This window comes from Tyto alba, unplaced genomic scaffold (assembly GCF_018691265.1).
Source record: "Tyto alba isolate M040663 unplaced genomic scaffold, T.alba_DEE_v4.0 Super-Scaffold_38, whole genome shotgun sequence".
Classification (NCBI taxonomy): Eukaryota; Metazoa; Chordata; class Aves; order Strigiformes; family Tytonidae; genus Tyto; species Tyto alba.
In genome coordinates, this window is record NW_024881313.1 from 36049607 (window position 1) to 36073731 (window position 24125).

At 46.5% G+C, this 24125-nt stretch overlaps 2 protein-coding genes across 2 annotated transcripts in view; both read right to left on the reverse strand.

The window, feature by feature from the left end:
• Positions 1-380: 380 nt before the first annotated feature.
• LOC104368007 (solute carrier family 22 member 13-like) lies at positions 381-6476 on the reverse strand. Its single transcript, XM_033009718.2, has 10 exons — positions 6105-6476; positions 4915-5018; positions 4415-4569; positions 3683-3851; positions 3186-3306; positions 2480-2574; positions 1948-2162; positions 1351-1459; positions 984-1194; positions 381-476 (listed from the first exon to the last, which is right to left on the reverse strand). The coding sequence occupies exons 1-10, from the start codon at positions 6474-6476 to the stop codon at positions 381-383; spliced, it is 1647 nt and encodes a 548-aa protein (XP_032865609.2).
• Positions 6477-8782: 2306 nt separating this feature from the next.
• Positions 8783-24125, reverse strand: part of OXSR1 (oxidative stress responsive kinase 1) — a 92371-nt gene continuing 77028 nt past the window's right edge. Inside the window, exons 10-18 of the mRNA XM_042801976.1 lie at positions 23086-23151; positions 22717-22839; positions 18558-18593; positions 16783-16938; positions 14798-14871; positions 13801-13853; positions 13347-13415; positions 12358-12422; positions 8783-11462 (exon numbers count right to left, since the gene is read on the reverse strand). Coding sequence (XP_042657910.1) covers positions 11388-11462; positions 12358-12422; positions 13347-13415; positions 13801-13853; positions 14798-14871; positions 16783-16938; positions 18558-18593; positions 22717-22839; positions 23086-23151 — 717 coding nt within the window. The 3' untranslated portion in view covers positions 8783-11387. The remainder of the gene's footprint in view (positions 11463-12357; positions 12423-13346; positions 13416-13800; positions 13854-14797; positions 14872-16782; positions 16939-18557; positions 18594-22716; positions 22840-23085; positions 23152-24125) is intronic.

The following is a 24125-nucleotide window of genomic DNA, read 5'->3' on the forward strand; positions in this document are numbered from 1 at the left end:
AAGAAGAAAAAAAAAAGTGTTTTTAAGAGAGGGTGAGAAGATCATGCTAGAAATTCAAGAGAAATCACTCCTCCTTGCAAGTGCGAGATTGTTTTCAATGCTGCATCTGCTCTGGCTTTCTCTTTAGTGAGCACAGAAATCTGTTGCAAGTCTATTCAATGCTCTAGCAGGTGTCTCCCTTGGGCAACACCAGGGACAGCATGCAGTGCCTGAGGACAAGCTATAGAGGGAGATACAGTAAGGCAAAAAAAGAAACAGAAAACCAAGAACTGGCAGTGACCTCATGGGAGGTGTCGGTGCCCTGCAAATGGAGACCCTGCCTGTCCCCAGTGCCGGCACAGCACTAAGTTGCCTTTAGCTACAGCCGGTTGCAGGCCCAGCTAGAAGTGAGTGGTCATTGTGTACTCATTGTCTTGGCCACCATCTCTTCCTTTCACGTGTCCATTTTCAGAGCTGCTGTGGGCATTTTCACAGACCTAATGAAAGGGAAAAGAGTTTAAAAACAAAGAAAGACCCGTTAGGATCCGATGGCAGCCTTCTCTGAGACACGCAGCTTTTAGCAACCTCGTTTCCCATCCACCACTCTGTCTGGTGGACACCCTTCTCCCAGCAGGACAACAAAAGTATTGGGGTGCAATTCCACCCGGTCCCACAGGGAATGAGGACTGGGAGTTACGAGAGGCAGAAAGCCAGAGGGCATGGCTACAAGGCTCTGGCCCTTCCCTTGGGAGGGCAGGGGGAGGCAAGTGAAGCACCGGCTGTTCCTAGAGTCCTTCCATCCCACGGACAGGAACGAAGGGTTGACCACCATGGGCAGGGTTATGAGGCCTCCTCCGCTCCCTGCAGAGTGGGGCAGCCCCACTCCCCGCCCTCCCACTACTGTATGCCCTCAAAGAAACCCCCACCCCAGCTGATGGCCTCCTGCAGCACTGGCACCCCATGTCCCTGCCCAAAAAGCAACGTGGTCACCACCGGGTACCCACCTCAGCCGGGGGGTGTCCGTCCCCCGTGTCGTCCACCAGGTCGGTGCCGCGGGTCTCGGGCAGCAGGACGCAGAGCAGCCCCCCCACCACGGGGGCACTCCCGAAGATGGCCATGGGGATGGCCCGGTGGTACTGGCCCAGGAGGCGGATCAGCGGGGCCACGATCCCCGCCACCCGCGCCGACATCGAGCACAGCCCCACGCCGGTCTGCCTGGGGGAGCAAGGGGTGGCGGGAGGCACGGGCAGGGCTCGGCGTCCCCTGGGCCACCGTGGGGCTGAGTGCGGCCGTGGGGACAACTGGGCTCTTGCCCCACCACTGCCACCAAGCCGTGGTGGAGGGACACGCCGGTGCGTGGGGAGACCTCACCTGATGACCGTGGGGAAGAGCTCTGCGGAGTAGACGTAGGAGGTGGAGAAGGAGGCTGAGGCTGTAAATTTGCCGATGATGGCCAGGATGGTGGTTGCCACGGGCTGGTCTGAGGGGAGGAGGAGAGAGCGCTGCTGTAGGATGAGGAAGAAGGGCCCAGCACCACTCAGGGATGGAGGCTGGGGACGCACGGCGACCACTGTATCACCTGCAGGTAGCCACTGGGTCTGAACAGTGCCTGAATGTGGACCAAACAGCAGCTCTGGTGCTGGAGCCACCTTCAGCACATTTTGCATTCATCATCTCACCTCCCCATGTATTAACTTTCCCAGAGAACAACTCTGCTAATAGGTGACCTTCTGGGCTCGACTCTACCCTCTTCTATTTCAATCAGAAAGCAAAAGTCTGCCGGTCAGAATGGGCCTTGGGGAGTTAACCAAGTCCCTTGTGGCCATGGCACCAGGGTCAGCTCTAGACCTGAGAGATGGGAGCCCGGCTGGTTGGGAGAACAGGACCTGCACCAGCAAGGGAAGGGTTGGGGCTCTGTGGCTCCCTGTCCCAGAGGTTGTCCTCTTGGGATGGGAAGAGGTTGTTCACCTTCAGGGATGCCAGTGATGATCAGACACAGCAGGCCACTCAGCAGCAGGAGAACAGCCTGGCTTTTCTTCCTCCCAAACCTCTGCAGCACAAAGATACAACCAACACGGGCTGGAATTTCCACTGCTCCAAACGCAAGCTGTGTCAGGTAGATGTCCAGACCAAAATTTGTGACGTTTAGACTCAGCCCATAGTAGACAAGGCTGTTCACAAACCTGAAAGTCATGCAGGGTGGCACTGAGCATACCTATTGTCCATGAGCAAATACAGTATTGATCTCCAATGATGACATTTTGACTAAGCCACAGCATTTCCAAGAACACATAAAACCAGATGAATACCACAGGATTGCCAAAGCTGGAAGGGCTCTAAACTTTCCCACAAACTGTATAACATCTTGAATAGCCAGAAACAGAAACACCCATCAATAACACCTAAAAACCACAAGATGAATTTATAGCTATGACTAGCAATAAATCCCTTATTTTTTTCATCTACAAATTTGGAAAGAAGGGACCAGGGGATATCTTACCAGGCACATGACATGATTAAAGTCACATTCCGGAGGTGCTTCTTCCGAAAGAGATCCAGAATACTTCCAGACTTGGTCTGTGTCTCAGGCTTCAGCTTCAAAAGGCAGAAAGGCAAAAAGGGTTACGGCAGGCAAAGGAAACCCATGGCCAGCTCCTTTTCCATCTGCACTGAAGGGAAAGCTTCAGTGGGACAGGCTTGTGACCCCAAACTGCTCTGGGAGGGAGGGCAGCCCAGAGAGGCTGGGCTCCTGTGCCTGTGCTCTGGGTGCCCAAAGCACTAGTGTGATGGCTAAGAGGCTCCTCAGGATGGACATTTCCCCAGCACAGGGACTTTGAGGTGGGCATGACCTTTGGCCAGTTGTACATGGAAAACCGCCAACTAAAGAGAGCCCTTGTGCTCACCCTCAACACTCCTACAACCCTCACAGAAGAAAAGCCAGGGAAGCTGTCGAGTCCTTTCCATATCCCAAGGTGGACTCCAGAAAGGTCCAGGCTGAGCCGCAGCAGGAGCTGTGCCTCTTGCCTGACTTGGCCTCCGCACAGCGCAGATGAAGCTGGAGTTAGCCACAGGCCATCCCCACCTCGTCCCCAGTGGGCATGGGAAGATATTTATCGGATGACGGATGAACCAACGGCTGCTACAAAGCCAGGCGCAGAGGAAAGTCTCTGAAGCCAACAAGCACTTCCCCGTGCCATCACAGGTACCTGCTCAAGGAGTCCTGGCGGGAGGGTGCACTTGTTGATGGATGCTGCCTTCTGAAGGACCTTCTTGGCTTCTTCTATTCTGCCTTTTGTCACCAGCCACCGAGCTGACTCGGGTAGCACCCTGCCAAGGAGATGAAATCAGGAGGTGCTGCTGTGACCTGCTGAGTTTCCCCACAGCCCATCTCCCTGCAGCCACGGCCAGCAGGCAACGGGCATCACATGTGACGGAGGGGTCTGACTACCTCCTCAGGCCAGGATTTCCAGGCCTACGTTTGGGCCCCAGAGGCCACATCTGAGGACCCGAAGCAAAGCAGCTGCTTCTTGGAGGGGTCCAGTGCCCCAGGGAGATGTGCTGAGCTCTGCAGAAGTCCTTCCAAGATCTGCGCTTTAATGGATGGGAAAGACCCAGCCCGGTGCTGAGCTGCTGCCTCCTCACTGCCACCTCTCACACTTGCTGTTGTTGTGCCTGCAGGGAGCTCTGCCCCACTCCTGCTTACCAGATGTAGAAGAAAAGGGCAAACGTTGGGGCAGATCCTGCAATCTCCAGCAGCCTCCAGTTGCGAATACCGTAACTCAAGCCAGCCAAGAGCATCTGTCCGATGGCGAAACAGCAGTGAGAAAGAAGCACTGCCTTTGCCCGGGAGGAGGCACCAACCCATTCTGTAGCTGAGAAGAAGAATGAAGGTTCAGAGTCATCCATGCAAATTGTTTCCCCTGATGCAAACTCTGTTTCCGTTGGAGAAGAGCTCTCCTGGAGGTGAGGAGAGGAGACAGGCAGTCAGAGCTCTGGCCTCAGTCACACACGCAAGTCACCACTGTTTCATGAGATGTATCACCTCTCCTTATCATCAGGGTGTTCCTGTCCTCTGAAGAGGACATGAAGCTCAGGTATGTCACCTCTTTGTTCTCAGTTTCCACAGAGCCCCTCACTGGGGCAGAGCTGGGGTCCAAATCAATCATGTGGAGCCACTGGGCTCTGCCCACACTGACCTCCTGGGAGTCTACCCCCTTCTCCTCCCCTGAGCACTGGCATGGGAGAGCTGCTCCCCAGGGCTCTCACTCAGGGCTGAGGAGATGCCAAAGTGCTAAAGGACAGTGCAGTGCAAGATCTGTCCTCACCGTGGTGTTTTTCAAGTTGTACATGCTTATTTTTATTTCTTTACAGACATTTCTTATTGTAGCTTGAGAGGCCACATTTGTCTGCCTCAGGGCATGGGCATCCTACTCACCTAAGGCCAATATTGTCATGGTGATCCCTGACACCGAAGCCCCCACGACACACCTGAAGGCCATGTACACATAGAAATGGGGCACGAAGGCAATTCCTACACCAAACAAGGCCTGGAGGAAGATGGAGATCAGAATGACTGGCCGGCGGCCGATCCTGTGGCAGAAGAGAGAAGACACAGTCGATGCCTGGAGAGACCCCGTGGAGATGTGGAAGAATCCAGAGGGTTATACAGTGATTGTACTGTCCTCTCTTGAGGGTGAGAAGGCTCAGATTAGACTCTAAATTGACATGCGAAATGCCCTGCGCATAAGCTGTGCCCTTCTCCCTTCCACCCCCAGTGTCCTCACAGGATCCGAGGACTTTGGTCAGGATCTCTGTTAGTGAGAAGCTGTGACAAAATGCACAGGGTGCAGTGACCAGCCAGGCTGGGAGCAGTGTTCCGTACTGCGCACTGGTGGCTTTTGCACAGACCCTGGAGGGGCGGGTGTATCTCCTCACCTGTCACTTAGCGGCCCAAAAATCATGGATCCTAGGAACAGCCCCGCCATGTAGACGGACTGGGAGATGTCGTTCAGGTCCTTCCTGTCACACACCAGGTCGAACTGGAGGAAGGAAACACAGCTGCTTTTGCTCTCGACAGGCTCCAGATGCTTTCTCATCCCACCTCCAAGGATGTGAGTCTCCACGGTGTGCGCATAGCAAACGAGCCAGAGGTGAGACAAGCCCATGGGGACGCAATGGTGCCCCGCTCCTGAACACTGGGACCTGCAGGACTCGCCCCTCCCCAGCCCAGGCACTCCCAGGGAACCCTCCTGGTTGGTAAATTTTGCTTAAAGCGGGGCTTGGGACACAAGTCCCAGCAGCTGCCTCCTCCTAGACTGCCTGCCCTCCCAGAGGAAAAAGGATGAGGGCAACGGTGATTCCTGGGCAGAGCAGCTTCTGTTAAAGAGACGTTCTGCAACAGCCAGCATCCAGAGGGCATCTATAGAAAGAGTCACACATGAAAGATCACGTATAAGAAATACAAAGAGGTCAGAGAGCCCCAAAAGAAGTTTAGCACTGCTCACTGGAGCACTGCTGGCGTTGCTGAAGCTCCCGTTGAGCGGTAGACGCGTGGCTTTGCAAGCTTCCCCCTCCTCGTCAAACCTCGCACCTCTGCACGGAGCGAGGAGCCGTGAGGAGCTCGGACTGTTCACGCCAGCCCTGAGCTGGTGTTGCAACACGGACACCCTGTGGCAGACACCCCCCAGCTGCTTGCCCTGACAGCCCCTCAACAGGCGCGGGAGCAAAAACCAAGTGCTGAGCTTTGCCTCCGTCCCCCGGCCAGGGTGGCTGAAGCATGGAGCTGTGCACAGGGACAAGTTGAAAGGTTACCTGCTGTCTGCGTAGGGGCATTTGGGGCAGGGAGACCCCAAAGGTCCCACCTGGAGTGATTAATCTCTCCACTGGCTCTGCCTGTGGCCCCGCTGGCGTCTATATTGCAGCCTGCTTGCATGCAACCCCTCCATGGCCACACCTGGGGGCTGGGTGGTGGAGAACGAGGTCCCCAAAATACACCTGATGTAAATCTCAGCCCAGCCGCAGCACGGCTGGCACCAGCTTTGACTGAACTGCAGGGCAAGGCGGCTCTTTGGGGGGTTCCCATCCCTCTCCCGCGTCCCCCGGCGTGTCAAAAGGCGATTACAGACCTCGGTCAGCAGGGACGGCGGTTGTGCTGAGGGGTACACCCAGCCACTGCTGCACTTCTCCGTGGCGTTCAGGCCGTACGCCACGATGGAGCCGAGGTCCCAGTCCACCGGCGAGTACATGGAGCACTGCTCGTACGCCCCGTCCGCGTCCCGGGGCAGGGTGAGGTTCAGCTGCTCTTCCTCCGTCAGGTTGGGGCCAACGGCACGGATCCAGCTGGTGTCACAGTGATGTGGCACGTGTGGAACCATAAACAGTTGGCAAAACTGGTGGAAAGCCACACTGAGGCATGGAAACAAAGTGAGCAGCACCAGCCGTTTCTGAAAAGGCCCAAAATCACCAACGGCTTTCCAAATTTCCCCGACGCCTGGCATTGGCAGCTGCATCTGAAACAGGACAGTGCTGAGACAGACTTTCCAGAGGGCTAAATTAATGTTTAAACCTAAGATAAGCTCTGCAGTCATAGGCAGCCACCACAAATATGTAAAGTCAGGATAGACTTAATGCCTGATATTTTACCTGCCCTAAGTACAGCATGTAATACATTAATCATCTCTGTGCTACTCACAAACATACAGTGCTGGCTGGAGCAGGAAGACCCCTGTTTCAGGCAGATGGGGTCACCCCCTCTGCCCAAGCCGGGTGGCACTGACAGGGGAAAAAGACTTTTCTCCAAATCAACCGCAGGAGCTGCACTTGCTGAACCACTGAGACGGTCCCCAGTGGTTCCAGTCAGGCAAGCAAGGTTCAGAGAGGCCGAGACAGCCCGGCACGACACAGAGCTGGAAAATGTCCAGGGGAATAAAGGGAGTGATGCTAATAGCTGGGCAGAGCCGAAGCCGAAGAAGGGTGGCCAGTTGGCTGTGGTCCCAGGTGACGGGAGACTCCGTTTGCTTCATCTTTTACAGCTTCCCTGGGCAACCATGAGCAAGCCATGCACGGGACGTCCACCCATCCCACCAGCTCTGGGCCAGCCCATGGGCTGGTGGGGGCTAGATGAAGGGAAGACTTGGGAAAGGCATACAGGAACGGGAGAAATGTGGCACAGGGCAATGATGCTTGAGGCACGTTTGGCAAAGCTCAGCTCAAATGCCTTCACGCCTTAAAATGATTGTTGAGAACATGAAACCAACTTGGTTCAACCCATCCCTGATGTAGCAACAGCGTTTGCCTGGGGGGACATCCATGAGGCAAAGCCTCCAGAAGTGCCCAAAAGCAGCTTGAATGCTCCTGCTCCTGCCCACAGATGTGTGGGAAGAGCATTGTATAGTATGATGGAAATCAGACAACTGCTGCCACATTTGGGTTGATTAGGACACCGGCATGGCTCCAACTTGGAGATACACCAGCTCCTTGGGCAGCCAGAGAAGAGATGCTGCCCTCAGGATAAGCCCAGCTCAGCAGCCACAAGCAGGGAGCACCAAAGACAGAGAAAAGCAAGCAGACACAAATTTGGTCTGTTCTACCAGGAAATTCAGATGGAGGATGAAATTGAGGTGCCCCTGTTCACCTCGGGCTCTGTTTCATCAGCAGATGGTACAGGCCAAACCTTGCTAAAAGCAGAATCATGCATTTCCACAAGTTCAGGAGCATCTCCCAGGCCTGATCTTGCCATCTGCCCTGGCACCTTCAGTAAGAAATATTAGGGGATTTTTTTTTCACTTGTCAGATAACATTTCCCTTCATTTCTGAAACTTTCCTTCCTTCATGGAAGACGGGCAAGAAATACTAAAGGATATGAAGGAAAACTCTCAGGTTTCTCCCATGTAGTCTTCAGAGAGTTGGCTTTCCAGGGAGGAGTCAGGCAGTCTCTGCTTGCAACCAGGCACTTGTCTTTTGCATGACATTAGATGACACTGAAAGGTTGTGGCCAAGGTTGCTGTTAAAGGATGACCACAACTGGGGAAAGCTGTCCAGGTGCCCACTCAGTTTAACTGACACCGAATCGCAGCGTTCACCGTGACACACCTACCGCCACAACCACGGCAGAGGCTCGGTGCCAGGACACGGAACTGTTTCCCATCCCGTGGGAAAAGGTCTACTGAGAGCCTGCCCCCAGCTTTGCCACCTGCACGCTTGGACAAGACCTTTCACAGCAGGGACCTACCTGCTCTCGCAGCCCAAAGCACTCAGAGGGAGGAACGGCACAGCCAGGGCTAAGGGCTGTCAGGATGACAAGAGATGAGGACACGCCTGGGCTCTAGCCCTCACCCTCAGTGCATTTTCTTCAAGTCCTGGCTCCGCTACAAATATAAGGGAGAGAACTCAGAGGCACCTCTGGATCAGATCTGCCCCGAAACTTCCAATTCAGGAAGAGGTCATGCTCCAAATGCTTCTCAGGGTAGAAGTCATCCCACTTTAATACCAGCCTCTGCCACCCTGAGGTGCTCCCGGCCAGGGAAAGCCCATCCCCTGCTGCAGAGGACATGCAGAGCTTGGAGCAAATCCTTCAACTGGAGACAAGCTCGCAGGGTACAAGCCTAAGTGCCATCCTGGCTCCATTTCTGCACGTAACTCCTCTAGAGCATCCCAGCCCTTCCCACCGAGTCTTCCCCAGGGGCTGCCAAACCTCCATCGCCCCGAACGCACGTCCCAGGGGTTGCAGACACTACTCAGAAAAACGCCTTCCCCAAGATACACCGTCCGAGCCAGTGACACGTAAACCACGCAAACACGTGGCAATGGACAATTTGTTCTTTATTGATTAAAAATTAGAGACATGCAGTAAAATACAAAGTCCAAAAAAAGGAAAAAAAAAAAAAAAAGCCTGAATATTTTACATCTTTCATTATAATCTACAATACACCAAAGTTGTGAAGAGGATCCGTTTTCATTAACAGAGCATTGTCCTTAAAAGTAGGAACTAACTTAAAATTACCACCTGCTTCCAGGTTCAGATCAGAAATTTGCACAAAAACCAAATTCTTAATGACACTGGAAAACAATTATGAACAGCATTGGCACTTACTGGAACAACATCAGAAATAAAAGTTGTCTAGAACTGTAATAGCCCAAGTAAATATTTTGGATCCCTACCCAAAACATCTGGAGCTCTACAGAACAAAAAACATCAGTTTTTTTCCTTATTTATTTTCTCCATTAAAGAATTAAGGAGCCTTGGGTTAGTGTGAGCTCAAGCTCTCCAAGTCCTGGCTTTGGGAAGGTGGGGAATAACTTAATAAATAGATGCTGCATTGTTCCATTTGAGCAGTTCGAGTCCTACCTTTCTCAGCACCAGTACACAAATGAACAAGGAGGTCCCTAGGGCATGCAGGCAGAAGGGAAAATAATATTGTACCAAGACTACCTTGTCTCTGTATCCTAAGGGTTTTCAATACATCCATAGTGACCACAGGGTGACACGAAAATTGAGATGCCAGCCTGCTCTTCCCAAGCCAAGAAGCTCGATGGGGACAGCCATAGGGAGTGTTTTGTGTCAGATAACAGGAGGAAGCACCAGAGGTGCCACACACACGTGCACGCACCCGCCCGGCTAAACCAGCCACCACCAACTCCCTGGTATCGGGCATCTGCTTCCCGAGCTCCTGAGAGCATCTGCTCAGCACCCAGGGGTGCTCCCGCTCCCAAACCCTCTTCCTCCTCTCCTTCCCCTTCACACTCACCAGCCCCGGGGCTGCAAACAGCCCACAGGGACACACCCAATATCCACCTAAAGGCTAAAAGCAACAAGGGCAGTATAAAAAGAACATGCACAATTCAGGAAGCTTCCACAGCCGCTCATAGAGAACAATATATAAATACAGATTGTTCATCTGAAGACTTGGAAAAAAAAGAAATCCTAATTGAACCCAGTCATTCCGCTCTGTTTCTGCATTGTTTGTGGCTGATGGAAACCAAACACGTTTCCATCTGTGTGTTGAATTACAGGCTTACAATTTCCGTGTAGAAAACACTCCAGAGCCAATAGCAGTTACAAAGGCCAACTGTGAAACAGTAGGAAAAAAAAAAAAAAATCAACACCATTTATTATTCACATATTGCATTACAAGTGTCTCTCTTCAAACTCAAAAGTATAATTTATATTATTCATGTAGAAACTCAAATTCAACACCACATAGAAATAAAAACTGAAATATGTGTGTGACAGGGTTTCAGTGACATCCTGATCAAACGTTGAGGCTTGGACCGATGAGAAAGCCGATGACCCAAGCGATTAGTGCAGGAGGGACGCAGCCCGGCGCTCGCTTGCCCAGTACTTCCACTCTACTGGCGATTCTTTATTGCTGTAAAACACGACAGGGGTGGTTCCACGGGTACCAGTTTGCAAAGGACGGGGAAACACGCTGGGAGGACTCGCGCAGCCAGGCACGACAGAGCGAGTTTCCGGAACAGTTCGAAGTGCATCTTTCCCAAACGCAGAGTGACACAGATCTCCTCTCCCTCTGACCATGAATATTTTGTTGATCTGAAAGACCACTTTCCAGACAGCAATGCCTCATAGGTCTGCTTCAAGAACAGACTACATCTAAGATGCAGAATGAGAGATATTTTGAGGAAGGACTGCTTAACGTAAATTAAAAGGTTCAGCCCTCATGCCATGCCTGGCACTCATGTGGAGAGAACCAAAATTGTAAAAAAAAAAAAAAAATAAAAAAAAAAAATTAAGGCAGTTTACAAAGGGAAGCTGACTTCTAACACCTCAAAGTCAAGGAACTTCTCAAAAACACAGACACAAGGGAAGGCAGCTCTCCCTCCCATGGGTTAAGACTTGGCTTGCTTTCTCATGTGCAAGCATTCAAACCAGCAGTTTTATAAAACAGCCGAAGAGAAGCAGATTTCTCAGCACTCCAGGTGACCCAAACAACATGTACATTGGTGTTTTCGATAGAAGGAGAAGCAGGTAAAGAACAAAAAAGATCCGTTCAGTATTAAAACTTGTGCAAAAATAGCAAGTGAAAAAAAATGAAACCACATGTAAGCAAACATTTAGGCAAGATCATCAGAGCAGTGGAACCCCCTGCTTCGTACTCAGTAGTATTTTTCTTTAAAGTAAGGCAATAATAAAATGAACATGCAGGCAATGACATGTTGGATCTGCATGTTTGAGATGACAGATACAAAAACATGAGAGTTGTTTACAAAAGGTGTAAACGCCATCGGTAATTTCAGGAAGGTTTGTGATCCTATTAAGGAAAATGTTAAAGCTTCTAGGAAGGGGGCTGTAGTTCAATTCTTTGGCAGTAGTGGTTTTTTTAGGCTAACAGAAGCATTACGAATATGCACATGTGGGTTCTCAGTTGGGAAACATCTCCTGGGACCATTGTTTAGCTGATGCTGAGCTGTGCAAATCCTATAAGTTTGCCATCATCAGGAATATCTGAGCCTTCAACGCCAGATGCCTGAAATACAAAGGAACAGAGATCCAAATAGCAACACCCACACTCTACCCTCTGCCCCATGCCGTGCTACGAATCACAAGGTGTACCAGCAGCAGTCACTGGACAGCTTTGCACTGTATTCACCAGCTCACACTACCCAAAGTTAAAACTGAGCACTTTTGGGTTTGGTTGGTTGGTTTTTATTTTTTTTGGTCTTTTTTTGAAGCTAGGAAGGGCTGGGGCCGAAGTTTTGCCAGTGTCTGCTCTGACTAGGGCTATATGCACTAACAGCGGCAAAACAAGTGAAAACTCCTTACAGAAAGAGGCAAAACAACAGCACCTACTGCTTCACTACCAATAAACTGGTTACACCTTTGCTTTGCCACTATAACTACTTCTGAAGGATTCATCTGCCATTCTTTCTCCTCTCCTAGCCTATCTTCTCTTAGTTTTGGCTGCTTCTTTTGCCCCTCGCTCTTTTTCTTTTTCCCCCCTTCATTTCCTCATTTCTTCTTCGGGGACAATGTACCTGGACCCTCCCCATTCTTCTCTTCTTCCAAGAAAGGAGGCCATGGCATTTCTTAGCTGACTTAATTGCCCTGAAGTATTTCTGCCCTTTTGGGGAAAGTGTACAGAAAAACTCTTCTGTAACATTTTGATATGCTTATTAGCCAGGATAAGGGAATGTTTGTATTAGCACATCATCTCACACTTATTTAAGCCAGGTGCTGCTCAGAGGACACAAGCAGGGAGCCAGCATTGGCTATGCTCAGGCAACCAGTAGGAAGCTTTGGGAGAGAAGGGAGGATTTAGAGTGCATACATTAGATGCCTACAGTAGACATCACAGGCATCTATGTGCAATGCCTTCTCTTTGCAAGTGACAACTTGTTCAATGAGGGAACAGGAATAAATACCAGTTTGAAAGTGACGGATCTGTTTGCCTGGGGCTCTTCCACAATTTTCTGCAAATTAGCTGCAACTGAAATCACACACACACACACACAAAGAAAATGCGCAAATATTAGGACAGGCTAGAGAAAAACATCCCAAACTCATTAGGCCTCTTTCTACTACTCGACAAACATAGAACTTTTTAAAATAATAAAAAAATTTAGGTCTCAATTAGACTCAATCTACCTAAATTTAAAGCTTTAAACTGTGAAAGTGCTGTCATTTGTTACTATGCTTTTTTTTTTTAAGAGGTAGTTATTTTTTCCTAGATGTGGTGGGATTAGTAGTAATAAACTGCCCAACTGCACCTGGAAATCCAGTTAATTTTGCACTAGCAGCCTTTCCAGATGTTGCAGCCTGAGTATAAGAAACAGTTTTGCTTGCAGTAGTCAAAATATATAAATAGTGCTGACAGTTTAAAAGTCTCACCTGCTGCACAGAAGGACATATTTATTTAGCAAACTGTTGCTAGAGGTAGCTGTTCACCTGTCTCTTCATCCCCATACAACACTTGCTGCTGCCTTAGTGCATGTGCAATTTACACTTCCTTCCCCAGCCCTATTTAAAACAGAAAAGCCTGGCTGATTCCAGTCCCAGACCTCTTTTGCACAGGACCTGTGAGCAGTACAGGCTTGTGCAGCAATTTGACAAGGCATGTATGTCAGATAATGATTTAGCTAATGCATTGATTAGCTTTCCTTTTGCATTACAAGGAACATTTGCTTCATAAGGTTTCCAACTAGATCATATTTCTGTGGACTGGGGGGTGCCTAAATGTACTGGCACAGAACTGCCACCTGAATTAACAGTAGTATTGTAGAGTCACTGGGGGTAGAGAACCAAGGCCACAGTAAACTCTCCTAGTACCCACTAATCAGGTCATTTTAAACATGCCAAAAACTGACTGAAATGGTTAGAGTGGGAAAAAAAAACCCCACACAAACGTAATTACCTATTACCAGATCTCTGCCATCAACAAGACCTGCTGAAATGAGTTCTTGAGACACACCATCAGCAGTATCTGTTGGGGAGAAAGCCAAGAGCCAGTCACCGCATAATAGAAATTGTACAGCTGGTGAAGGCATCACACAGAAACCTAGAGGAGCTTGTACAAACCAAACAGCAAAAGTACTGTTTACACAAGACAGATGTTAGGGTGTACACCAGGTGCAGCCAGACAGCTCTGAGCTCTGCTGCCAAACTCTGAGTTGGAATTCATGGAAGGGCTGCACTTTGGTCATATCCATGAACAGTTTTACAAGAAGGGTCTTCTCAACAGCAGTGCTCCGAGCCCAACCACAAGGCAAGCCCTTCAGGAAGGCGCTGTGGACAGACATTCCTACAGGGTTTCCACACACACAACTGCCAAAGCCACCTTCACACACTGGAATGTCCCACCAGCTCACCTCTCCCTGGGGTAAATTCAAATCGAATATCGTTGAGCTCTTTTTTTGAATTCCTGGGGAAAGAAGAAAATTTTATATAGAAGAGACCATTTCATTGCACTGATCAGTGCCTAAAAGAACGTGTTGTCATTGAATAATCAGTCTGTGAAAAGAAATTAAATCCATTGCATAATTCCCCTTCAAAGGGCAGAAACTAATCACTTGGGTGTGTATCTGGAAGCAGGGCTCTCGGCACTGTCTGCCTCTCAACCTGACAGAGCCTGAGCGGGCTGAAGTCCAGGATAACCAAGTGCCACCTCTCTGCTATAAGGCCACGTTGTTCCACTGTGTCAGCAACTCCTATCTGTCAGCAAACAGACCCCTGGAGAACATCCTTCGGAGGAAGGAAGCACTCGCTGACTGCAGATGCACACACATGGTGTAACGGTCCAGGAATGACTGGGAGGTGATGCTCAGAAGTCCCACTTCAGTGCCTATCAACAATCAAGATGCCTACAGAGATGAGAGGCAGGTTGCTTAAATGAGAAATGTCAGTAAGTGTAATGACAGTAGAATGTGCTTACAATCCTTTTTCCGCCTATTTTTAGGGGCATCGACCAGAATCCATGCCTTGAAATGGGTAAAAGTTCTTCACTCCCAGAACTGGCTGAAGTTGTGCCTAAATAGTCAGATGGTCCAGCACAAGGCCAGAAGCTCTGGATCCCTGATCCCCTTTAGGGAACCCAGCTAATTCCTTCCTTACCACCCCATTAAGAGTTTAAGAATATTTATACAAATACCAAAACCTCTTTCGACCTACAGCTCTTGCCAAACTGAAGAAGTGGATGACATGAACAGCTTTTCTGGGTCCCAGTTTCAGAAGAGTGGATGAAATCCAAGATGACAGACAACATATAGCAACCACTCTTTTAATTAAAAGGCAGATGGCAAGAAGTCTTCCAGTGTCCCTCTCTACAAAGGCTCACTTTGACAGAACAGGTCAGCTTTGTGTCCTTACCTTAACCTCAGTACAAGGCTGATGGGGACTTTCGTATCTTCCTGTACCGGAGCTGCAGCAGGGGCAGGTGGGGCCTGCAATAGGATTACATCATTTTAAAGCAGATTAACACTTCCTTTCTCTGGTTTTAGAACTAGAGATATAACCTTGGATCAACTATAAACTTTAAATCCGCAGTCACGAGACAAAATGCTAAGGCTGATATTTTAAGCCTAGAAGTCCTGACCAAGTTTCTTCATCTAGATCACTTGCTTTTTCATGAGAGGGGAAAAAAAAAAAAAAAAGCAAACCCTTTGTTTAAGACTAGTATTTTACTCCATCTGTTGTTGCTCTTGTGCCAGGAATGCAGCTCAGAGCTCCTGATCACAATCTCGCTTCTGTTGAAGCCAAAAGCTTTACCAGGTCAGTGAAAACAAACAAGGGTCCATAGAGAAGCCCAGAGGTCTGCAAAACAGTAACCAACAAGCTACAAGAACCAGGTGAGGTATAAAGAATAGCACACTGATACAAAGAGCTGTAAAGAAGACTATATTGACAAAAAAAGAGCTATAAAAAAGAGAACACACTGACACAAAGAGCTATAAAGAACAACACACTGACACAGAGGTATGAATTTCACCTTAGTACAAGCTACCAACAAATAAGCTATTGGGCACTAGCAGCAGAGAGCAAGATACTCTGCTAGTGCAATCAAAACACGTTCACTGAGACCAACACTGCTACTTCATTTCACCGAACAGAGTCCTGGCCTTCACTGCTGCTGGTGTTTCAACTGCTGCATAAAATTCAGGGATTAAACACTGGCTTTTTTTCAAGAAATCTGAAGGGGTTTGATTTACGTATTAAAGCTACTTTTAATGCAGCCAAGAATATGTCAGACCCCAACTCCACTATTTTTGTTTAATGACTAATGCACTGTCTTTAACAGTTTTGTAAACAGGAACATGAGCTGACTGAAGTGACATATATATCCTTCTATGTTCTTTACAAAAAAAAAAAGTAATAATGAAACATTTCTAGGAAGGAATAAGTCTAAGAGTTATTTTTCTGACCAACACTGCCAAGTCTCTTCCCCTTGAGTCTGCCAAAGGGTGATGGTAGCTTGGTCCCTTCCAACAGTGACAGCCTCTCCCCACCAACAAATATGAACATTAGTGTCTTTTATAAAAGAGGTGCCATCATTCAGAAGTCTGGCAAACTCTGCAGTGCTTTACTCCAGCAAACCACAAGACATGTTCCAAGTGTCTCAGTAATTATTTGGGTTGGCCGTTTTTCTCTTTTTAACACAAGTCAGAGCTCTTTCCTGACTTTGCTATGCCTGCTTATCAGATCTACACCCTACGCTTTGGGGTGAAGTAGCTACGGATTAAAGACAAACTTGTCAAGTTTCCACATTCCCTGTACTTCCCCTCAAAGGTCTATTCTCCCCTCTCTCCTTGAAATGGAAGCGTTTCAAAGCACCATAAGGTTCAGAGCTTCCCAAAGATGGAGTTTCTCCACAATTTTTTGTCTGCTACAAGGACAGTTTTAACCTAGGCCTCCTGTCTCTCTTCTGAAGACCGGAGAACTTGCATGTTCTGGTTTCTTCAACTCACTTTTCTCTCCCCTCTTATCCCACAGATGACAATGATGCTGAGATACAATCAGAGCCGGTTTGTGCTGCACCTTAAATACCAGAAACAAGTAGCTGCCACTTAAATGAGACTCTCCTTTTTTCTTACCTTTAACCTTGCCTCAAGCCAGAGTCCACTCCCTAAACATCATAAAAAGTCACTGCTCACCCACAGATTAACAATGAAAAACTGCTGCATCCACATTGACTGTCTTCCTTTTGCAAGCCACCAGGCCAGATGTCACTTCTGCATAAGCAGCAGCACTGAAACTCCAGAAAAGCAACTTCCATGGCTTCAGATCATTTTAGCCTGTCTGGAATTGAACAGCTATGTGCAAAGCTGAAAGCTGGTACAAAGGATTTCTGATCTTACCTGGGCTGCTGCTGGGGCTGCTGGAGGAGCCTGACTAGGTGGAGGTACAGCAGTTTGAGGTTGTGCAGGTATTTGTCCTGCAGCATGAGGTAGTTGAGTAGGTGCCTGTGCTGGAGCATTGAGTGAAGGACCTGGAGGCTCAGCTGATGGGAATAGCTGCAAGCAAAAAGGCATTTTAATGAGAAAAGGTTCTGACTCAAGCACCAGCTTTCCAAAAACTGCTTGTTTGCCCCATAAATCACTTGCAGAAATCCAACGCCAAGGGCATTCCCAGGCCTCCAGGACACTAACACTGATCCCAAGTTGGTGTTCAAGGGTTTTAATGTGTCCTTACGCCCAGGGACCCCGCTTCTGCACTGATATTTGCAAGTTTTACTCACCAGTAAAGAAGGACAAAAAACAAAGATAGCAGCATGACTGTGGATCTTGGACAAAAATTACACTCTGCAGCTAGCAAGGCTGGATGCACACAGATCATATTCTAGCTTGGACAAAAGCATCCTATCCTTTAATTTCCCCCCTTCTTGGAATTCAAGTCCTACTTATGTTTCCAAGTAGCCATGCAGTCACAGCAGAGCAACACCGCTTTGACTTGCACTTCCTTTCAGAGGACATAACCTAGCAAAGCATTAAGGTAACTATTGACAATTTATCCATTCATAAAACAAATGTCAGTCAGAGCAATCTGGATATTCAACTGAAAAGTGAATTCAGAGTTTAAGTTCTTCAAAACACACAAGACAAGACTGTTTAGCATTGGACTTAAAGTTGGTCCCTTGGAAAAAAAAAAAAAAAACACACATATGCAATTCATAATTCATTTGAGGGTGGGGAAAAAGAATTAAATTGAAGTTTAATCTTTTTTACCTCTGGTGGTATTCAGAACAGAATAACTGATCTTGGCATGGCAGCCAAAGAACTGTAATGTTGATGGCACCTCTTCAGTGTGCCCTCCAACTTACTCCACTAAGTTGTAGGAAATACAAATCACATTGGATATTGAAAACTTTGGCAGCAGACCTCCAAATCACAATATTTATTAAGGGATGTATCACAATGGGGAAATTTATCCCAAAGGGATTCTGGTTTTCAGTTTTTCCTTTGAATTTAGAGTTTATGTCCAATTGCAGTGCCAGAACTATAGTCTTGCTTAAGATCTCCCTTTATAATTAATCCTTGCAAACATACGAAGGAAGAACAGGACAGGTTAACCCAAGACCAATTTCTAGGAGACAGCTCTGTTTATCTTTCCACACAGATAGGGAAAAGAAAAACATAGTACAGTCTCTAGAAGATAAGCAGTCTCTATCACTGAAAGATAAGATATACTAATATTCCTAATGTAAGAAACACAGGACAGAACTGAAGGCAGATTATAAATTGCAACTGAAGTTCTGATTGCTATCAAATCCTACTACCGATTTATTTCACAGTTTTTTAAAGTTGTGGTTCGTTGGGGTTTTTTTAAAAGAGGAAAACAGAACACCATTGTTTTGCTTAGATTATTCTTGTGACCAATTCATTATCTTACAACATACAGAACTCTGCCAGAGCAAGTAAAATTGAAAAGATATACACCAAACTTACATCAGGAAGACCACTTGGCATTACACAGCCAAAGATTCCTTTTATAGATTTTCAAGTAGAGCTCAGCTAGATACTAGCTTCTACTTCACACAATACTGTTTTCAAAGGCTAATAAAAACATGTTCCTTGAAACAACAACAATAACTAGGAGTCATCATTTTGGGAAGCCATTTGCCATTATAACTTACCTCGGAATTCTGTACAGGTTCTTTCACTCTGGGAGACTGAAAAACAGAGAAAAAGCCATCACTGCCCAGACAAAAGTGAGACTTATTGACTAGAGGACTTGTCAGAACCATACTGAAAGCTACGTAGTTGCTTTCGAGTTCCATCTATGTATTAAGATGCATAATAAAAGGGACACCACACAATTTGTTTGCAGCCTAATCATATCATACCACCCAGAAACATACAGTCGTGTTTCAGAACCTGCACTTGATATTTACACAGTTTCATACAATGCCCTAAGCTGCTACCATTGTTAACCATTAGCGAAATCCTGTACTCTTGAAGATCACTCAGACCAGATCAAACTACTTGTGCACCAAGATGGTAAAATCCATTTTAAGCTACCCAAGTCTTGCAGAAAAAGATAAGCCATGCAAATCTGTCTTGTGGAATTCTGCTAGGAAACAAATCCCCTTCATATACCTAGGGAACCAGTTTGCAAACCACTTGCTTAAGCCACAGGAAACCTGGAGGGAAAAGGGGGGGAAAATTAGCCTTACTTGTGCTGCTTTATAGAAATAAATTTCTCTACTGCCCTCCTCGCCCTTGGACTCTGCATTATGTTATTCTCTCTATGAGAGAATGGAGATAACTGACAGCTGTACACAAGTCCAGCAGTGAAACAAAGAGATCAGTGGAATGGAAAGTGCAATCAAAGCAATGCGACCAAACTTTGCTTATCAGCAAAACAAAGATAAAGTGCATTAGCTATTTCACATGAGCAGGAAGGAATTGCCAAGTACTCCCAGAAAGCTCTGCAGCTAAGACAGCCTGCAGCTTTGACTTCTAACAGGTCCAGTTACCATGCAGAGACAGACTGGTAGGATGGCTTGGTCCACGCTAGATGTCCCTTCTCCACACAATGGTCTAAAAGACAGGTTGTGATTAGGACAGAAGAACATAAGTCTCATCATACCACTATCTTAACTTGAGCCAGTTTATGCACTAACCAATGCCGCCACTAATTTAACCAACACAGATCAGAGCAATTTGTAACACATGACCCAGAGGCTTCTCATGAAGGAGGTTAAAAAGTCTTATTCTCTGAATAGGAAGTTGCAAAAAGCCCTCTGGACAGGAGGAGAAGGAACAGTTCCTTCACAATGACTATGCGCAGACAGTGTCAGGAAAAAAGTCACATGGCTGGAAAGGTAAAGCCTAAAATCCATCTCAGTATGCTGAGCCTTCACTTGACAGTTACCAGGAAAGATGAAAAACGTGGCATTGCTCCCAGAGATAAACAGCCATGCTCCACAGCTGCAGCCCTGTTCTTTCAGGCACAAACCTCAGATCCAACAGTACCCGGATGCCTCAAGAAATAACTCAAAAGGAGCTTGTCTGAAAGATCACAGTGTGCTAGACACTGTACAGACAAGTATGGAAACACTGGCCCTGCCCCACAGCTAACAACTAACTCAGATAAATGGCAAACAGAAGTAAACTAAGGAAAAACATGAACAGACAGAAAGGAAACAGGACAAACATTAAAAGACATTTACCCAATTAAGGCACAAATAGGATGACTTTGAAGATGAACTGAAATATATTAGTTCTAACTTATTTCTGCTTGTGTAATCAGAGATGATGTGAGTAATCATTGAAATGTGACTGCACGACATGCCAGTGCACAGATTTATTGAGTAACGGAAGGTGAATGATTTAAGAGTCTACACAGCACAATTGCTTTAATTTGAATTCAAGGTTTCAAACACAGAAAGAAGTTCAGTAAGTCTTTATAGCCAAAAGGTAACATTGAGCCAACAAGTCACCATATTAAATTAATTGAGCAGATATTTCTGGCTCTGTTTATAAAAAACATTTGTCTGCTTTCAGGTGCAGTCCTAGCAAGGGACTTGCAAAATACACATTTGTGCATATTAAATTCACCCTATTTTTTCTGTAAAGTGCAGACAAGCAAAAAATACAAACTTTTAATTTATGTAGATTCTTTTATGCAGGTGAATAGTTAACTATTTTAGCAAATTAAGTCAATCTGCAAGGCATCCTTTTACTTTAAGCCTGACCACAATAAAATGCATGCATAGACAGAATCATAGAGTCAAAGAATGGTTTGGGTTAGAAAGGACCTTTAAAGATCACCTACTCCACCCCCACTGCAATGGGCAGAAATAGAAAGCAGCACCCAGTTAACGTAAGTTATTCTATCCTATAACTTAGTTAAAATTGCAGAGGGATTACAAACAGGTGGAATTTACACTCTGTGTTTGAAACATGGCCAAAAACACAGGATAAACACTAGTCTTCAATAACGCCACTGCATTTGTGCCAAACACTGGCAGTTTGGATACAAGTCTTAAGACTGATTGAAAATGGATCAAATGTAAGAGGTGCACATGCGTTCCTATCCTTTTGTCGTTGGGTAGAAGAAAATGACTCAAAAGCTGTGCAGGAGAAAGACACCCAGGGCAGGGTGTAAGTACCTAGGCAGACATGTAGTGAGGTCTAAGATGCAATGGTGCCCTTCCTGAGCCCCAGAAACGTACAGGTCTCCCAAAGTCCTGTGTTATAGCTGCACAGGGTGCCTCCAAAATGGCAACACACATCTGCATTTAGGTAACTGAATCGAGATTGACTGTTCCAACACCCATCCTAAAGGTTTCATCAGTGGGAGACCTAGAAGCAAAGGTCAAGTACAGCCCAAATTAGAGTGATCAGAACAGAGAGAGCAGTACAAGGAAGTACGCCAAAGCTCCAAGAAAAAAAAAAAGCAAACCACAAACTAGCTTGAAAAGAAGTTTGTAAACATGTGTGTCAATCTGCTTTTTTCTGCGTAAGAGGAATAAAACAAGTAAGTACTGTTTAAAACACAGTAAACAGTGTTAAGTCATAGTACGCTGAGCTGAGAGACAAGATAGAACAAGCTCCAAGTAATCTCTGAAATAGAGTTAGGGTCTTCTACAATATTGCCTCCTAAAATCTGATTCTGTTTTAACCTACAAAAGGTATTTGGAAGATTTCAGCTCATAAAACATCAAGAATTTCAGTAGTAACCACCTCGTATCAAGAGAGCCTCCTTGACCGTGTAATTAAAAGACGGATACAGTAAGCTCTTTAAAATGTCACAATAGTTGTTGCCACAAAGTATGGAATTACTGTATCAATAGTGGTCTTTAAAAACCCCAGCATTTCAAAGGATGCTAAAAAGGTGCAAAATCTTGCATTTAATATTTAAGTGTCTATACAGAACATCAATAGAAGGAAGACCAGCAGAAGAGAAATGAAAAAAAGTTACAGTTGTATAGGGATAAAGGCTTCAAATCAATACTGCTTTTTTTCATATTGAAAAGCTTCCTCTAAAAATCCTTCACTGTCTCACTTGTTCAATTACAGAATGATTAAAATGCATAGCCTGCTTCAAGCTACCTGCTGTCATGAAAAGTGAACAGGCAAGCCATTACAGTCAAAATCCACACTGCTGACTAATGGGGGAAGACAATCTGGATATTTATTGTAGTCTTTTAGTTGATCATTATGCATTACTCCTCTGTTTCTGGAGGTTAGTCTGGGTTTGGGTTTTTTCTGTGTATGTGTTGGGAGAGGGGGAGGTATTGTTTTTTGAAGGATTTTCAAGTGCTAGACCAATCACTCCTTGTGACTTCAGGGATGCTATAACATTTTCTACTACTACTAATTGGTTTCAGCGTTACTGAGGGGACAGAACCAGGCCCAGTGTGTTTCAGATACCAGTCATAAGCACAGGCCCTACTGGTTTCAGCTCTATCCTGGAGAGGACAGGACAAAACATCTCCAGCCACTTCCAGAAGAAAGCATGTCAAACAGTCAGCATCTTTAAAAATAAAGAGAATGTCCTAGCTCAAGTGAATCAGTATGCGGAGTTGGGAGCAGACTGTCTGAATTCATGTTCCCAATTATGCTCAATATCCCTGAATGACACCAGCTGTGCCCCAGAATGATGACAGGAAAGAGATCAATACAATTTCTCCAACCTTCAGTCTGCTTTCTCTGGTTCGGCTATAAACTCTAACTTACTGTGTATCATACTTGAAACAAAGCCACATGCTTCCCAGGTATATTTAGATATAGCACAGTTATAAAACAGAACAGAGACAGTAGAGCTATTGGCGTTTGAGGACCCACCCTGAGCTGTGAAATTGCTGCTCTGCCTTCCTCACTTTCTTCATCTAGTTCGTCATCACTCCATTCCCAGCCACCATCTTCAGTCTTATGAAGACGTCCGCTGGAACCCGGGACTCTCCGGACCTGCTCAGCACAAAGACAGAGAACTGGTATGTCAAGCAGACAGTTTCTACAGTTGATCTCTTGTGCTATTTATCGTAAAAAAGCATCTTCGGGTTCCATCACCTGCCAGGGTGCTTGAGTAACTCATTGAAATGTTTAGCTCTGTATCTAGAAAATGCCATACTACAGCAATTATCATTAAAAATGTGGACACAAGCATAAAAAACTAGTATGACTAACAGCAAGAGCCCAGGAGGTTTTCGGTACCTTTTTGGATCTTTCAGTGATTGTTGGTGCTCTCTGCAACATCTTCTCTTGTAAAAATTCTTTATTCTGCAAAAGAAAAAATACCAGAAACTTGCATTGCTGAAAAAGCCCTTTGATTCCTTCAGTGCCTCTGATACGTAAACCGTTAAGCTATTTCTAGTAGAAAGCATTTTACATGTTTCATCCTCATTCCCCCAAAGATATTAACCACTTTCTTCCTTTGGACTACAGCATGCGACATTTCATCCTAAACACCTTTTCAGTTACTAGTGACACTTTCCCTGTGCAAAGTGATATGGAATTAACAGTTGAGGAGTTGTATACTACTCTGTCTGATTTACTGGGGAACATACTTATTATATTGCAGCATCTGAAACCCTGCTGATACACTTGGCATTCTTCCATCTGCAGATACTGCACCACCTGGATCCAGCCCCTGTGCTTCATCCTACCCCTAAATTTATGCCTGTCCAACTGTCAAAGGCAAACCTCAGATGTCAGGCAAGCTGGGATACAGGAACCCCGCTGTGCTGCAGTAATAAGACCAAGGAATTGGGGCAGCTAGTGGCTGAAAAAATGCGCAGCACGTAGGATGTTTAGAGAGGAAGTAAATGCAGTGATCACACCAGATTAAATATTGGGAAACTGCTGTGATGCTTGACTGTATTAAATTTCCTCTTCAGCAACATACTCTGGACTGGCTAACACGTGGGCTCCTAAGCGGACAATTTTCCAACCGCTTGACTGTGGAGCCAAACTGCTGGCTGCAGGAGGAGCAGGCCAGGCACGCGCCCTGGCATTCGCATTGGGCTCTGGCTGGGTATTTCACACTGCACGGGTGAGGTTGGACAGTCCTGCCACCTCTGTCCATGAAACGCTCCCAGAACTTGCCCACGATGGTTTCTTGCACGCAGGATGGAGAGCCTCAGGACACACGTTGTCAATTCCTGATCAGTGGCTCTCAGCATTCTCAAAACGTACTTTTATATAACACAGACTGTATTTAAATATATGGTTCAATATAGACGTATAGAAGTTGG

What these genes read in the sequence shown, in the direction of transcription:
- LOC104368007 (XM_033009718.2), bottom strand. Translation starts at nt 6,476, where the DNA reads ATGCCAGGCGTCGGGGAAATTTGGAAAGCCGTTGGTGATTTTGGGCCT. An exon ending in CGCCAGGACTCCTTGAGCAG is followed by an intron (nt 2,575 to 3,185) that starts GTACCTGTGATG and finishes TGCCTTTTGAAG; the next exon opens with CTGAAGCCTGAGACACAGAC. An exon ending in ACGGACACCCCCCGGCTGAG is followed by an intron (nt 477 to 983) that starts GTGGGTACCCGG and finishes CCCTTTCATTAG; the next exon opens with GTCTGTGAAAATGCCCACAG.